We start from the raw sequence: 17,802 nt of genomic DNA, 5'->3' as shown, positions 1-17,802 counted from the left end.
ATGTCAAAGAAAGTAAGTTTGTTACCCATAATTAGAGCTCATTCAGATGTCCGTTTTCATGTATGATTGTGGATGATATAATCTATATATATATATGCTGGACAGCTCATCACACCTGCATCATTATCATCCCAAGCGCTCAGCAGCCTGAGCAGCACAAGGATAAATCCAAACTGAAGGAATTCGGCACTCCATCCTCCCAAAAAAAAAAACGTTTTATTATAGATCCATTCACAAAGGCAACATTAAAAAAAATATCAAAACTCTGACTCTTTTTTTTATAATTAGATTTAGAAAATAGGTTAAAAAAACACCAGATGACCATCCAAACCAAGCCCAGGCGCTCAGTGCACCCTTGTCATGGCCAAGCAGTTTAGGGCACCTTCCCACCTACCTATTATACATTTATTTGTGCCCACTTAACAGTAGAGAAGGGTGTAGACAAATGGAAAACAAATCATTGGGTAGGTACGGAACTGCTTGATCATGCCAAAGGGGCAACAAACGCTCGAGCTTGGTTCAGACAGACTCAGGTACCATTGAAATCCAGTGACCATTAATGGTAGAGAATGAACTTGTCAGATGCTTCAAGTATACTCTCTTCACCTGAGATGGACATACCATTGCTGCAACCTGTGCGGCCACACAGGGGCGAAAGAAGTAAGAGGCCCATTTTCTCCTCCAAAATAGGTTGAATTGTGCATTGTGATGAAGTATTGGTCTGCAAAGGGCCCATATATTGTGCATGTACAGGGACCCTTTTCTATTTGTATTCACCAGTGCTCTTCACCTTTATGGATCCATGGATGGATGGATCTATGGATGGATGGATCCACAGATGGATCCATGGATGGATGGATGTATGGATGGATCTCTGAATGGATGGATTGATGGATGGATGGATCCATGGATGAATGGATTGATGGATCCATGGATGAATCCATGGATGGATGGATGGATCCATGGAAGGATGGATGGATCCATGGATGGATAGAGCCATGGATGGATCCATGGAAGGATGGATGTATCCATGGATGGATAGAGCCATGGATGGATGGATGGATCCCTGGATGGATGGTTGGATCCATGGATGGATGGTTGGATCCATGGATGGATAGAGCCATGGATGGATGGATGGATCCATGGAAGGATGGATGTATCCATGGATGGATAGAGCCATGGATGGATGGATGGATCCCTGGATGGATGGATGGATCCATGGAAGGATGGATGGATCCATGGATGGATAGAGCCATGGATGGATGGATGGATCCCTGGATGGATGGTTGGATCCATGGATGGATGGTTGGATCCATGGATGGATGGATGGATCCATGGATGGATGGATGGGTCCATGGATAAATGGATCCTTAGCATGTAAGGTTTAAAGGAATACTAAACCTAGAATAGAATAATAAAGGTAATTAGGGAATAAATTTGCTGCCAATATTAGTCAGTCTATAGCAGTGTTTCCCAAACTCATGGCCTCATGGCCCCCAACAAGTCATGTTTTCAGGATTTCCTTACTATTGAACAGGTGATGGGATCATTATCAAGGCATCACCTGTGCTATATTAAGGAAATCCCGAAAACATGAACTGTTGGGGGTCGAGAGGACTGGAATTTGGAAACCACTGGTCTATAGGATTTCCTGCATGTTTCCGAAACATTCAGCCGTGTAGAAATCCAGCAGTGAACATGGGGAAATTACCGTATTGATAAATTGTACTTCCATGTGAAGAAGAACTTATGGATTCCATGTGAAGAGCTGATAAACATTGCCTCATGTTAGGGAATTAAGTAATGTTGGCCATTGGATATCTTACTTGCACATGTGCTGAAAACTGCACCACCGTGCCATAAAGAAAACGCTGCAAAACTTTTTTTTGTTTTCCCATGCTGTAGTTTCTTTCAGTATACCGTATTTAAACGACTTACAAATTTCAAGTTTAACATTTTTACAGTTGAAAAAAAAAAGTGGAATAAGACTTCAGACTTTAATTGCCTTCTCATTCAGATTGTGAGTCTCTAGATATATGGAAGATACCCAAGTCACCTAGAAAGACTACCAGCAGATGGTGCTAGGGAGAACTTACTCCATATCTATGTATATAGCTTCTATTGATTTTAAGGAAGCACTCTGGTAAAAAAAAAAAGTCATGCACTCTACAACCATTATGGTATTACATGCACAGGTGCACATATAACCTTGTTTTTTACCTTTAAAATCCTGGCTGCCATTTGGTCTATTGGGTATTAGGATTCAAATGGAAAGAACCCCTTACCCCATTTATTTTTGAAATAATTGTGTCCCTGTTTTTGGAAGTGGTCACTGTCTCCTGGTGTAAACCACTTCTGTCTGCTTATAAGAGTGCATTAGTCAATGCACACTACTTTCACTGCTGACTGGGTTATCTGGGAAATTTAGTAAAAGTGGTCCATTCTGGTTAGGTGTTGGGGTGAAGGTGAGGTATGTCAAGAATAGAGAAATTTTCAGGGACGTGTCATGGCCAGCTGACAATCTAGTGGTAGCGAGTAATAGAAAATCCAAGAGATTGGCAGCACATGTTGTTATCTGACAGTTCCCGGTTTCTGCAGCTGCAGACTCTGACCCTGGGAAAGTGTCAGTTTTTCCTCTCAGTTGCCAGCCTCTGACTTCCTTTATTAAACTCACCCTGGGGTGATTTGGGTGTGGTCTATAGTTTGTTCCTTGCTGAGCTCTGGAGAGGTCGTCTTCTGTTGCTCCAGACTTCTGTGGTTGCTGCAGCTCAGAAAAGTGTTGTCTTTTGCTATCTACCAGAGCTCTGGTGATTGCAGTTGTTTTCCCCTGTTTTGTTCCCTTGTGTCTTCCTTTAGTATTAGTGGTGTTGACTTAGAGCTCATACTCTCCATCCTTACTTTAGACGTTGCGAAATCGTTACCGTTATATCGTCTGGGTCACGTTGTTAGTGACGCACATCCGGCACCGGTAACGACATCGCAAAGTGTAAATCCTAGTTGCGACAATGAACGAGCGCATCAGCGTAAAAAATCGCTGATCTGTGTAACGTCATTCATTTTCATAATGTCGGTAAGATGTTGTTTGTCGTCCCTGTAGCACCATACATCGCTGTGTGTGAAGCCGTAGGAACGACAAACATCTCCTTACCTGCGTCCACCGTCAATGCGGAAGGAAGGAGGTGGGCAGGATGTTATGTCCCGCTCATCTCCGCTGCTCCGATTCTATTGGCCGGCCGCTTACTGACGTTGCGGTGACGCCAAACACACCTTCCCCTTGAAGGAGGGATTGTTCAGCAGTCACCGCGACGTCGCTGACAAGGTATGTGCGTGTAAAGCTGCCGTAGCGATAATGTTCGCTACGGCAGCTATCACACAATATTGCATGTGCGACGGGGGCGGGGGCTATCGTGCTCGACATCGCTAGCAATCGCTAGCGATGTCGCAGCGTGTAAAGTACCCCTATGACTAGGCCCCAGGTATTCCTGTTCGGCGACAGGTGCGGAACCTGCATAGGGTCGGTGAGGGAAGTGTTGGTGAGCTGCAGGTTGAGGTCAGGGGTCACCACTTCACCCTTTCCATAGCTATAAGGCATTCCCTCCCCATCCTGTGTGTTGTCTTATACGGCTGGTATAGCCTCACTCCCCTGCCTTGACAGAAGTGGAATGAAAAGTCCTAAAAAGCCATTTTTTATATAAGACCTACGTGAATATCCATAATATTGGCCTTCACTCTTGAGCTGTTGTCTAAGGTTTCCCGAAAATGATGCTTAAAAGTGATTTTTCAGTTATGATTGTTAAATGGGATGACTCTTGACTGTTAGATTACGTGTGAAGTAATAACAGATGAATGGCGGCCTGTGATGTGGTGTAACGTGTAGACCCCAACTAACTATGATGAGGCTTTAAAAGGGGAATCTTCTTATATGGGCCAAAGAGACCCCTTTGTCCCCCCTGTACACATCATAGTTACACCCCTGGGCCTATGTTCCCCCCTGTACCCATCATAGTTACACCCCTGGGCTTATGTTCCCCCCTGTACCCATCATAGTTACACCCCTGGGCCCATGTTCCCCCTGTACCCATCATAGTTACACCCCTGGGCTTATGTTCCCCCCTGTGCCCATCATAGTTACACCCCTGGGCTTATGTTCCCCCCTGTACCCATCATAGTTACACCCCTGGGCTTATGTTCCCCCCTGTACCCATCATAGTTACACCCCTGGGCCTATATTCCCCCCTGTACCCATCATAGTCACACCCCTGGGCCTACGTGAAGGAGGGACTGATAAGTAGGGTCGCTCCTTCATTGCGCCTCAGGGAAAAACACATTGGATTGTAAGAAATAAGACACAATCCGATCTGGAAATAGACAGCGGCTTTGTTGTGGTTTATTAGACATATGTCTTCATTTCATTCACTGAGTTTGAGCCAGTCATAGTAAAAAGCTTTGAAGTGAAGTAATTGTGTTGTCTGGGTATTGGAGAGCAGTGTGTCGCATGTGCTTGTAATCATACACTGAGCATGTGTTACACAGCCATAACAAAGCTCCGCGCTCACATAGCCCTTATACAAAAAGAAGAAGAGAATCTGACAGAAAGTGTTTCCTATGGAAACTGGAACAGCTGTTCCCCTATATAATAGGATTAAGCCCTTCGCTCTTCTCAGCAACCAAACACATAATAAAGAAAGCCGCGACACTCCAAATTTGCAGGTTTAGTGATGTGGTTCCTTAAATGTGAGGCAATACAAATCACACAAGTAAAATTTCGGTCTGAATACCCAGACCGTCCTCAGACTAATGGATTGCACAAGATGGAAAGTATAAAGCAGATGCCATGGGAAAAGCGCTGCTGTGGAGGCGACAGTCACCCTGCAATGTGGTGTCATACGCCAGTGTTGTCTTTCACTTCCATAGCAGTGATGTCTGTCCCCTTCTCATCCGGTGGCTGCTTTATCCTCACCTTGTGCAATCCAGTTCCCAGGAGTGCACCTAAGAGGCACGCAAAGGGCCAGCATGCTATTTCCAGAAATTCCTCTCAGCCTATGACCTGAGAGGCATTGTGTATTTAAGGCACCCTCCCAATTAGGGAAGGTGCCTGAGCAACACATTCAGTTAGTCAGTATACCAGTCTGCTAGCTAGTTATCAGTTCCCTTTATCCCTGTGCCTGTCACCTGAACCTGCCTTCTCATACCTGTGTAGCCCTGCTGTGCCCACAACCACCTCTCCTTATCCGCCAGTTCAGCCTGCCTCAGCCATCCCACCTATACCAGAGTCTGTCTCCTATCCTGGACGTCAATTGCCACAGTCCTGGTCACTGCCCTGGGGGTGGAACATGGCATCCGTCTCGCGGTGGGCGCTTAGTTAAGCCCCTCCCACTAAAGGGTAACCCTGGGTCCCCCCGTGGCTCAGTGGGTCCACTAACCCCTGGCCACGAGCGTTACATATGGCTTCTTACAAGTGCAATCAGTGCCTCGTATTCTGTTTATCGTGACCAAACACAAGAATAATTTTATCTTTTACCCACTCAAAATTTTTAACGTGTACATCTATTTTGTTTAACACTTGAAAAACGATTTACAGGTAGTATATCAATTATTTACACCCAGAAGCTACCTCAATTAGTATATCGAAAACCAATTTTTATTGAATTATATTAAAACAGTTCAAAATTCCACCTGTGAAAATGTGACACACACAAAACATCCCAGGACCATGAGACAGCCCCAATAATATTCACCTACGGAACAAGCCAGTTGTTCCACTCTTATGTCACCTTAATGGAAATACCAATGGGAGAAATCTCTAAATAACCCTCGTTCTCTCTTTCCTCTACCTGCCAATGGAGATATAACCAAGGTTACACGCACCCTAAAGGTAAAAAGGTGCCCCCATTCCTCGGCGGCTTTCCCTCCTACGATATCCCTGAGCTCCCTTCTTGTCGGGTAAAATTAAGGGGTTATACCATCAATTAGTGAGGGAAAAATGGAAAATAAACAATTTGCACTTATCTGAGATACATTCGGGTCAAAAAGTCCCTTGGCAATTTTTTCTCCCTTGAGGTGAAGGTGTCCCGGCTTTCATGGTCCTCAACCCAATAATATAAAATCACAGAGTCTCGACGCGTTTCTCCCCATTTAATCGATTGGGGTTCATCAGGAGACGGTATTAGTTAAGAGGCCCAATCGCCTGTGGAATACATAGATATCAAAGAAACCCCAAATCCAAACCACACAAAATGTCCTTAAAGTATTAGGTAACATCGGTTACATACCAGAAGATTGTCAGGGGGCTACTCGTTCTGCAGCACACACCTCTCCATACAGATGTATAGCATGGACGACCAGGGTTCCTATGGATACATGGGCGTTGCTGGGGCGAATCACCTGACCAATCATCCCTACATGGGGGGTATTTAACTACGATTAACTGCAGGGTAAGTCGTCCATGCTATACATCTGTATGGAGAGGTGTGTGCTGCAGAACGAGTAGCCCCCTGACAATCTTCTGGTATGTAACCGATGTTACCTAATACTTTAAGGACATTTTGTGTGGTTTGGATTTGGGGTTTCTTTGATATCTATGTATTCCACAGGCGATTGGGCCTCTTAACTAATACCGTCTCCTGATGAACCCCAATCGATTAAATGGGGAGAAACGCGTCGAGACTCTGTGATTTTATATTATTGGGTTGAGGACCATGAATGCCGGGACACCTTCACCTCAAGGGAGAAAAAATTGCCAAGGGACTTTTTGACCCGAATGTATCTCAGATAAGTGCAAATTGTTTATTTTCCATTTTTCCCTCACTAATTGATGGTATAACCCCTTAGTTTTACCCGACAAGAAGGGAGCTCAGGGATATCGTAGGAGGGAAAGCCGCCGAGGAATGGGGGCACCTTTTTACCTTTAGGGTGCGTGTAACCTTGGTTATATCTCCATTGGCAGGTAGAGGAAAGAGAGAACGAGGGTTATTTAGAGATTTCTCCCATTGGTATTTCCATTAAGGTGACATAAGAGTGAAACAACTGGCTTGTTCCGTAGGTGAATATTATTGGGGCTGTCTCATGGTCCTGGGATGTTTTGTGTGTGTCACATTTTCACAGGTGGAATTTTGAACTGTTTTAATATAATTCAATAAAAATTGGTTTTAGATATACTAATTGAGGTAGCTTCTGGGTGTAAATACATCTATTTTGTGCCTGCTGCCGGATAGTGCTCACTTTCATGGTAGTTATCACCACCTGCTGAACTTGCCTCCCCCGTGGTTTACAGCGCTTCTTTGAATACTTTAATTAGCTGATTTTAAGAACACATGCCTATCTTGATGAAGCCCCCGGGAACCCCCATTCATAAGTTAGCTGCTAAACAACTGCATAATGCATTTCTTTCAATGGCTACCCATGAATTTCACCTGGTTATGCGTACAATTCTAGAGCAGTGGCCCCAAACCTTTTTTTTTTACCTTGAGAGCCACATTCATCTATAAAAGATGGCCACGTGCCATATTAAGAGCCACTTGAGTAGTGAAATCCAGTGTTCTCGCACAGTAGTGACACTCAGTGCCCTCCCATTATCAGTATAATGTGCCCTTATAGGCAGGATACTTACATCTAGGGGTTCCCACTTTGCCCCCTTTTGGTATTCTTGCACTTCTTCCACACTGTCACATCCAGCTTCAAGCAACCCTCTAACTGCCATTATCATCCTATCTCCAGCTTAAAATATTAACCTTTTACCCCCACAGCCGGTATATACACATCCAAATTTACTCTTCTCTGCATGGCTACTCGCAAGAGTCCTCATCTGGAGACCTGTTCTTCATAGCCATTTGCTATACTTGCTGCTAATGCACCAAGCTGACAGACAATCGCGAGCCATGAAAATGGGCTCTCAAGCCACAGGTTGGGGAGTCCTGCTCTAAAGAGCGCCGAAGAGCATCTATTAAGCAGGCTTCACTTGCAGCGACATCGCTAATGAGATGTCGTTGGGGTCACGGAATTCGTGACGCACATCCGGCCTCGTTAGCGACGTCGTTGCGTGTGAAACGCAGGAGCGACCGTTAACGATCAAAATTACTCACCTAATCGTTGATCGTTAACGCATCATTCCTTTCCCGGTTATCGTTGCTGTTGCTGGACACAGGTTGTTCGTTGTTCCTGAGGCAGCACACATCGCTACGTGTGACACCGCTGGAATGAGGAACATCTCCTTACCTGCGTCCGCCCACAATGAGGAAGGAAGGAGGTGGGCGGGATGTTTGGCCCACTCATCTCCGCCCCTTCGCTTTTATTGGGCGGCCACTTAGTGATGCCAAACGAACAGCCCCCTTAGAAAGGAGGCGGTTCGCCGGCCACAGCGACGTCACTAGGCAGGTAAGTAGTGTGACGGGTGTAAGCAATGTTGTGCGCCACGGGCAGCGATTTGCCCGTGACGCACAACCGACGGGGGTGGGTGCTTTCACCAGCGACATCGCTAGCAATGTCGCTTTGTGTAAAGCCCGCTTAAGATGAGTTTGGAAACATTGGAACAGTCTACATGGAGTCCTGATCTTTACTCAATCCAACACCTTTGCAGTCAAACTTGGCCTCCTTCAAGTTAATGACTCCATACTGGGAAAGTCAATATATAATTTTTGGGCTTTCAAACAGAAGCCCCACTGCAGTGCTGGGAGAGGAGGAGAACGTGGTGTGAACCCAGCCTAGGTTGGACTTGGGGGTCTAACTGATGGTCCTGGACTGGGATGTCCCCATAGCGGTGACAGTTAGGTATGGAGTCACATATCTAGTGTATATTATTATAAGTGTGGAGCTTTCTAATCTCTCCTCGATGCTCCAAGGAGCATTAAGATGTCTTTTAGTTCTCTCATTCCAAGAAGTAGCTTGTAATTTTGGATGATTATACATACAACGCGCTCCACAGCCTAAACAGAGCTATGTTTGAACCAGCAATGAGATAGTTTGGTATTTATGGTGGCTTTATGATTGCAGAGTGCAGAATACACAAGTGAGAAGTAGGTTTGGGGACCGTTCCAAACCAAACAAACGGATTTTAATAACCTTGAGAGTTTTCTCAATTTTTCCTAGAAACCATTCCTGTAATGATTTCTTAGGTAACATACAAGGAGCAAAGAGAAAAGATGTTCTAGAGAAGGCCCACGCGCAGGCCCATACTATACCAGATGTAGCTTGTATACTGGGCAGTATGTTCCATAAAATGCAATATAACTATAATATACTGCACACTCGCCGACATTTAGCTGCTTTAAGGATATGCTTAGTATTGGGTATGCTTGGTAGTGTATGCTTGACCAGATCCTGATTACAAGATAAGGTTCCTGTCCTGGTCAGGAGGGTTGAGGAACAAAGAATAATTTAGTAAATGGAAAAGGAACATTTTTTTTTCTTATTGACTGTACTAAAAACATTTGTATATAGTATTACAGTATGGGTGAGCAATATTTGGAGGCCTGTACTAAGACTCTGCAAAACTCTGAAATTATCTTTACGGAGCGGAACGGCACGGAGAGTTCCAGGACTTGCAGCCGGAATATAGACCCTTATATGTGGTTGTATTGTCTGAAATTTTACATTGTCAGGTGATATGGATGAATATCAAAAAGCCTTTAAAAGAGAAACCATAACGGGTTCAAAATAAAGGGGATGGTGACCATTTCATGATAAAATAATATTTTTATTTAAATTGTTAAAAATAACATATATTGAGTATTCATAAAAAATATAAGACTTGATCAGAGTCCCAAAACTATTAGCAGCGGTTTGTCAGGTTATAAAAGTGCTTAGTGCAATGACCAATCATGTATAAATATCAATTGATTATATATAACATATAAATAACAAAGTGCCAAGTGCAAAAATAATATTAAAATAATGAGTCGTTATATATAATATTAGATATAAGGTATAGTAAATAAAGCCTAACAATGAAAAGTGCCATGAAGGGCACCCCCTGAGGAAAAGAACGCTTGAAACGTGCGTCGGGGCATAGCGGCACGCAGGACTTCTCTGACCAATTTAAAGGTATACTAAATCCCTAATCAATTTGCCCTTCACAGCAGTTTACATTGTTAGGCTTTATTGATTATACCTTATATCTAATATTATATATAACTACTCATTATTTTAATATTATTTTGGCACTTGGCACTTTGCTATTTATATGTTATATATAATCAATTGATATTTATACATGATTAGTCATTGCACTAAGCACTTTTATAACTTGACAAACCGCTGCTAATAGTTTTGGGAATCTGATCCAGTCTTATATTTTTTTATGAATACTCAATATATCTTATTTTTAACAATTTAAATAAAAATACTATTTTATCATGAAATGGTCACCATCCCCTTTATTTTGAACCCTTTATGGTTTCTCTTTTAAAGGCTTTTTGATATTTATGAATATTTAATGGTGAGTTTATACGGAATATTTTGATTATTCAGGTTATATGGATGTAGTTTTTATGGAATCGTACGTGTGTGTGTGTGTATATATATATATATATATATAATATACACAGTTGTGCTCAAAAGTTTACACACCCCGGCAGATTTTTTGCTTTCCTGGCCTTTTCTTCAGAGAATGGGAATGATAACACACAATCTTTTTTCCACTCATGGTTAGTGGTTGGGTGAAGCCATTTATTGTCATCTACTGTGTTTTCTCTTTTTAAATCATAATGTAAACCAAAAACATCCAAATGAGCAGGATCAAAAGTTCACATACCCAGGTGATTTTGGCCTGATAACATGCACAGAAGGTGACACAAATGGGTGTGAATGGCTAATAAAGGTAACACCCTCACCTGTGACCTGTTTGCTTGTAATCAGTGTGTGTGCATAAAAGCTGAGTGAGTTTCTGGGGTCCAGACAGACTCTCGCATCTTTCCTCCAACCACTGACTTTTCTGGATTGTGAGTCATGGGGAAACCAAAAGAATTGTCAATGGATCTATGGGAAAAGATAGTTGAACTGCATAAAACAGGAAATGGATACAAATAAATATTCAAGGAATTGATAATGCCAGTCAGCAGTGTTCAAACTGTGATTAACAAATGGAAAATCTGGGCTGTGTAAAAACCAAACCACGATCAGGTAGACCAACAAAAATTCAGGCCACACTGCCAGGAAAATTGTTTTGATTGAAAGAAAAACACACAAATAACATCAACTGAAATACAGGAGTCACTCAAAACTAGCATTGTGGCTCGTTCAAGATTCACAATAAGAAGGCACCTGAAGAAAAATGGGCTGCATGGTCGACTCACCAAAAGAAAGCCATTACTGCGCAAATGCCACAAAGTATCTCACCTACAATACGTCAAACAGCACAGGGACAAGCCTCCAAACTTCCGGAACAAGGTAATTTGGAGTTATGAGACCAAAATCTATTTTTTTTGTCCACAACCATAAACGTTACATTTGGAGAGGTGTCAACAGGGCCTATGATGAAAGGAACACCATTCCTACTGTAAAGCACTGAGGTGGATCACTGATGATGTGGGGATGTGTGAGCTACAAAGGCACAGGAAACTTGGTCAAAGTTGAAGGATAGATGAATGCAGCACGTTATCAGAAAATACTGGAGGCAAATTTGCACTCATCAGCCCGGAAGCTGCACATGGGACGTAATTGGACGTTCCAACATGACAACGATCTAATACACAAGGCCAAGTCGACCTGTCACTGGCTACAGCAGCACAAAGTGAAGGTTCTGGAGTGGCCATCTCAGTCTCCTGACCTCAATATCATTGAGCCACTATAAGGAAAACTCAAGTGCGCACTTCATGCAAGAAAGCCCAGGAATTTACAGGAACTGGAGGCGCCAAGAAAAATGGGCAGCTTTACAATCTGACCAAGAAGAATGGGCAGCTTTACCATCTGACCAAGAAGAATGGGCAGCTTTACCATCTGAGAAAATAAAGAGCCTCATCCACAACTACCACAAAAGACTTCAAGCTGTCATTAATGTTAGAGGGGGCAGTACACGGTATTAAGAACTGGATGGATGTGACTGTATGATCAGGGTCAGTGGATTTTTTTGGTTGCCATTATGATTTAAAAATAGAAAACACAACAGATGACAATAAATAATAAATAAATAATGACCCAACCACTAACCACGAGTGGAAAAAAAAGATTGTGTGTTATCATTCATATTCTCTGAAAAAAAGGCCAAGAAAGCAAAAAATCTGCAGGGGTATGTAAACTTTTGAGCACAACTATATATATATATATATATATATATATATACATATATATATAAAAATATATATATGTGTATATATATATATGTGCGTGTGTATATATATATATATATATATATATATATATATATATATATATTTTATTTTTTTTTGTATATATGCATATATATTTTTATATATATATATATATATATATATATATATATATATATATATACATATATGTATATGTACGGTATATATATTATATATGCAAAAGTAAATAAATATATATTATTTATATTGCAATGATTATTGTGGACTTGATGGTTGTAGAGAGGGTCAATAAAATAGGTGCAAGGATTTCTATATCTGTCTGACAATAATGACTGTTTATTCCTGGTAGAAAAGTTATACTTGAAATTGTAAAATCTCACTTATCCCACCTAATTCAATGTAGCGCTGACAAAGGGGGCATAGCTGAATTATGCTTTTTCTTTACAATTATACTTTTCCTACATTTACTATTGTAGATAAAGGAAAATAATATTTCTGAACTGAATTCACTAAAAGCTTTGTATCTGTCTAACAGGGTCCAAAAGGAGATCCAGGATCGTCACCGGGGCAAGCGCTACCTGGCCCAAAGGTATTCGAGCTCTATCATTATATTCCTACCCAAAATTCACTTTTCCGTTGCTATAGTTCTTCTAAATCTTCCACATTGGTATGGATGAAAGGCATTATTCTCATATGCAGGTTACAGGAATGTGCCATCAGAAAATAAGCTATTGTTTAAATCAGGCTTTTGTGTTAAATGTTTTGTTTTAGAATATTGTTGGAATACTAATATAAAAAGACTGAGCAGAAAGCCATGGAACCCATAGGGTGGAGGGGCGACATGACTAGAGGGAAGGGAAGGAGTGATGGGGTTAATGGAAACGATATGGAACGATCTGACTGGAGAGGTTCCTATAAGGTGTCAGGACGTCACCTTCTATTTCTCCATGGAGGAGTGGGAGTATTTAGAAGGACACAAAGATCTGTACAAGGACGTCATGATGGAGGTTCCCCAGCCCCTCACATCACCAGACTTCCGGATATGGAACGATCCGGACGTGCGACAGGATGGCTGCTACCCGGGAGCAGCGGATTCATCATGGCAGTGCACGGGCCCCTGGCAGCGCGGTCCCACGTCTTGGCTGCTGGGGGTTAACCCGTTGGCACTTTCCCCTCGCTCCCCTGTCAGCTGCGGGCGGCGTCCCCCCTCCCTCATATCTCAGGTACTTGCCGTGTGCGGGGGGAGCGAGGAGGAGATGCGAGAGCCGCTTCGGGGACCCTCCGCGGTAGGACGTGGGCAGGGCAGTACTCAGCTGCTGCTCCGGCCGCGGGAGGAATCTCCGTCCGGGCCGCGGCAGCCGGGAGGGGGGCGTGGCTTGGCTGCGGCCTACTTCCGGTCCGAGCCGCGGCCTGGATTGCTGGATGCGGCGGCTCCCGGACGGGGAGAGCGCCCGGCGGTGACAGAGGCCAGCTTTACCCCTCGCGGAAGGCGGGGGGGGGGGCCGCGGAGCTGCAGCCAGTGGTGGGTCCGGCACCAGGGCAGGCGGGCCTGGGGCGACGGGTGCCCAGGAAGCGTCGGTGAGTGGGGGTGACGGCAGGGGCCCTGCAGTTCCTGCTTGGTCACCCAGATCAGGTTGCAGCTCCCGGCCGCGGCGGTCTCCCCCAGGAGGGGGAGGGCCCAGCGGACAGAGGCTTTCATGGGGCCCAGGAGGGCTGGATGCGGCGGCTCCTGGCCAGGAGAGCGCCCGGCGAGGACGGAGGCCAGCGTTACCCCCCCCCGCGGGTGGAGGGGGGGGGGCGGGGGGCTGCAGCCAGCAAGGGGTCCGGCACCAGGGCAGGCGAGCATGGTGCAACGGATGCCCGGGAGGCGTCGGTACGTGGGGGTGACGGCGGGGGCCCTGCGGTCCCCGCCTGGTCACCCAGAGCAGGCGTGCAGCTCCCGGCAGCGGCGGTCTCCCCCAAGGGGGGGAGGGCCCGGCGGACGGATGCCTTCTGGGCCCAGGAGGGCAGGAGGCTGGCGGCTCTGGATGGGAGTCTGCTGGCAGCGGGTCGGGCCACAGGTACCCCCTGTCCTTGCAGGTAGCAAGGGGGGGTCAGGCCAGAAGATAAGGCCCGCGGTGGCAGCCCGTAGGACGGGGTTGTCGCCGCGGGACAGAAGATGGAGCTTGGAGGATGGTGCCCACGCGGCGTACCAGGAGGACGGCCGTGGTGGTGGCAGCGCTTCGGCGGCGTCTGCATTACATGAGCCAGAGGCGGTCGGCTCCAGCGAGGAGGAGGAGGAAGCAGCGACGGATGAATCAGACGTCCGGATGGCGTGATTTTTATTCCAGGATATGCCGGGTCGCGGTCGGGTGAGACGGCCGTGGATTTGGCAGGGCTGGGGGGGGGCGGCTGCGGACACGGCAGCGCCGAGTGGGTTGGTGTTTTGATCAGGTATGGGGTTTAGTGAAGTGGTGTATACGGTTGTGGAGAGTGCGCATGCACCGCCGGCGGCATGGACGGGATCGGTGGTTAGTAGGCGCAGGTGCGGCAGGCAGAGTGAGGGCGCATGAGGCGGCAGGGGAGCATTTTCGGGCAGAGGCGGCAAGGGCTGTGACAGAGTGAGTGGTGAGGAACGAAGAGGGGGATGAGGTGGTGCGTCTGGCTGACAGTGGCCAAGTGTGAGAGGTATGGGTGTGTGAAGCCCCTCCAGTGCAGTGTCGGTGCATTACCTTCAGGGACTCCACTCGGCTGTGTCCTGTCACAGGTAGGAAATCTTCTGTTGATCGTGACGCCACTCTCAGTATTGCGGTCAGTGGGGACCGCCACTGCAGGTTGAGGGACGCCTGGGGCTGATGGTGAGTGCAGTTAGTTGGAATAGCCTCCTGAGAGTGAGGCAAGCCCCAGGGCCTGTGTAGGATGTGTAGAACTACAAGGCGCAGAATGACTCCACACAAGCAGGATGTCTTTCAGGGTTTTTACTCACAGTTGATGGCAGGGTGAGTGACCCGGGCATAGCTGGGATGAACCAAGTGGGAACCAGGTATCCTTCAGGCTGACTTCTGATGGTGACTACCAACTCGCCTTCCTTAGCCCTTGGTGGTTTGGGGTAACCCCGACTTTTAGTCCCTATGGGGGTCACCCAGGGAAGATGCTGCAGCCTCTCTCCCCTTCGTTTGCCGTTTGCTTGTCGCCTGGACCAGGCCACTCCAGCTACTTGCCTCCTGTGACCTATGGGCCCTATCTGTGGCTACGTGGCTGCGGCTTTTGTGGTGTTGTGGCGTGGGCTTTGAGAGCCCCACACCGGCAGGTTTAGCAAAAGAAAGCTGGATCTATCTCCGCTTCGGGATCTGCCGCCCGTTTGGGCCTGGTACTCCCTAGCAGTCTCCTTACTTCCCACTCCGTGCTCTCTCTCTAGCTGAGATGGGTTTCGGGTAGCACTCCTAGTTGACCGTTCTCCCCCGTCGGTAGCCACTGCGCGGACGCTGTCAGACTACAGCAGCCCACGGGATCTGCTCCTCACTCGAGCTCCCTGGACTCTGCACTGAACTGGCTCACTGCTCCTCCTCTCCTGTTCTTGCCTACGTCGCCTAGCAACCAGGCTCTCCACCACACCCCTTGAGTGGAGATGGAGGCTTTACCCCCTCCACTATTCCAGTGGAGGTGAAGGCTTTGCCCCCTCCTGGGTTCCCCAGGGGTCCTCTCAAAGGTACATGTGTGAGACCTGATCACTATGCGCCTGTGTAGTCACACCTCGGTCAGCCTTCTGGATTACCTGTGTTGTACTGTCCCCAGGGTGGGTGCAGTACTCAGTGGTGCCTGACCAGGTCAGGGGCGCCACAGGTGCTTCAAAGGCCCGCTGGGGGGGGCTCACTTGCTGGAGGATGTGAGGGATAAGATTTGAATGGGGAACGTGTAGCAATAGTTTCGCTGCTCCCCCGGGAACAGTTTCACCTGGATTAGGTTAAGCCAAGTGATTCCAGGAAGGATAAGTAGAGGGAGGGGAGCGCCGGTGGAGGCTCACCCTCGTACATTTGCAACGTGGCTGCGGGCATTTGCGTTTTTTGGCAAGGGTATCGGGGGAAGGAATTGGGTAATTGGTTCGGCATGGTTCGGTTATATGCATCCATTTGGGGTGGCTTGTTAGGTCATATGGCGGTTTAGTCTGGCTTCAGTACGCCGAGTAATTTCAGCAAGGGAAGGTGTTGCGTGCCAGTATGCGGTAGGATCATACGGGCACATCCTTATGGCTGCAGTGGATGGCGGCTCCTAGTCAGCCCCCCCCCCCTTTTTGGGGGGTAGTTGGCTGTTCGGGGCTTGGAACCCCGGCGACACAGACGATGAGGGTTTTTTGGGGGGAATAGAAGGATGGGTGGTGCAGATTTGGCGCGGACGGTTGTCTTAAGCATAAGTGTTGGGTTGTGGTAAGGAACATAGTAATTCTGCGTCATTCTATTTATATTGGTGGATCTTTGCCTCCAAATTGGAAGTTTGCGCTGGGCTAGGGGACACCTGGTGGTTGTCAGTGGAAAGAGGGGTCAGGAAGTGGTGTTGGGCAGGATGGGTGGGCCATTCGGGGCCCTCCTTGTCACGATTGGGTTTCTCTGTTGGGGGGTAGTGCCGGAAATGAGCCGTATATAGATGTATATATTTCGGCTTGTTCAAAACGTATCTTATCTGGAGGAGTCATCGGTGTATGCCTGCTTGGCTCCAGAATTGTCGGCGGTTTATTATGTGTCGTTTGACAGAGGGTGGGATTTGGTAAAGGCGGTGAGCCGGGGAGCATTGATGGCAAAGGCGAATTTGGAGGCGGCATTTAGGTTGTTACTGGTCCACCCTGCTAGCTAGCAGTTCTGGTGCTGCGGTGGGGAGGGGAGTTATTATTATGTTGATCGGTGGGTGCTAATGGGTTGTTGTCCCATTTTATGTTCCTTTGGAGGCGGTTATTTCTTGGTGGAGTGGTTTGTGCGTGGTGTGTCCCAGCTTACACCTCTTATTCATTATAGGTTGATTCTCTTTACATCGGGTTGGCGGGTTGATGATTCGTTGAGGTTGATTGTTTTATTACAGATGGTGGTGGATACTCTTTTGGGCCTGTTGGCGCAGGCGAAGACTGAGGGTCCAACGCCAGTGATACGGTTTGTGGGGATAAAGTTTGATGTTATGGTCAGAGGGGTAGGATTCGTGGGTAATGGTGTGGTCCTATGGGCTGCGATAGAGGCAGTTAGGTCAGCTAAGACGGTGCGGTTTCAGGCGGTGCAGTCTTTGCAGGGGCGGTCGAACCACGGGTGCGGAGTTACGCCGCTGGGGTGCGTGTCTGCTGGACGGCTGGCGATGGCTGCGCCAAGGGTGCAGCCATCGGATCCTTTGTGTGTGGTCACGAGGGAGATCAATGATGATCTGATGGTGTAGGAGGTTTTTTCTTACGGCGATTTAGTGGCCGCGGATTGTGGCTGGGTAAGGTGCTACCTGATGGAACGTAGCTGCGGTACTCGGAGGCAGCGGGTCCAGTTGTTTTCTGGTTGGGCATTGTGGGGTAGCGCTTCCAATCGGTGGTAGT

The 17,802-nt window shown here is 46.7% G+C and overlaps 1 protein-coding gene across 1 annotated transcript in view; it reads left to right on the top strand.

Moving 5' to 3' along the window:
• The window catches only part of COL24A1 (collagen type XXIV alpha 1 chain), a 382,434-nt gene that overhangs the window by 113,717 nt on the left and 250,915 nt on the right, over positions 1-17,802 (top strand). The window contains exon 6 of the mRNA XM_075320523.1: positions 12,799-12,852. Coding sequence (XP_075176638.1) covers positions 12,799-12,852 — 54 coding nt within the window. The remainder of the gene's footprint in view (positions 1-12,798; positions 12,853-17,802) is intronic.

The sequence above is a fragment of the Anomaloglossus baeobatrachus genome, chromosome 8, assembly GCF_048569485.1.
Source record: "Anomaloglossus baeobatrachus isolate aAnoBae1 chromosome 8, aAnoBae1.hap1, whole genome shotgun sequence".
NCBI lineage: Eukaryota > Metazoa > Chordata > Amphibia > Anura > Aromobatidae > Anomaloglossus > Anomaloglossus baeobatrachus.
The sequence above is the reverse complement of the archived record's forward strand: the minus strand, read 5'-3'. Positions and strand labels throughout refer to the sequence as shown.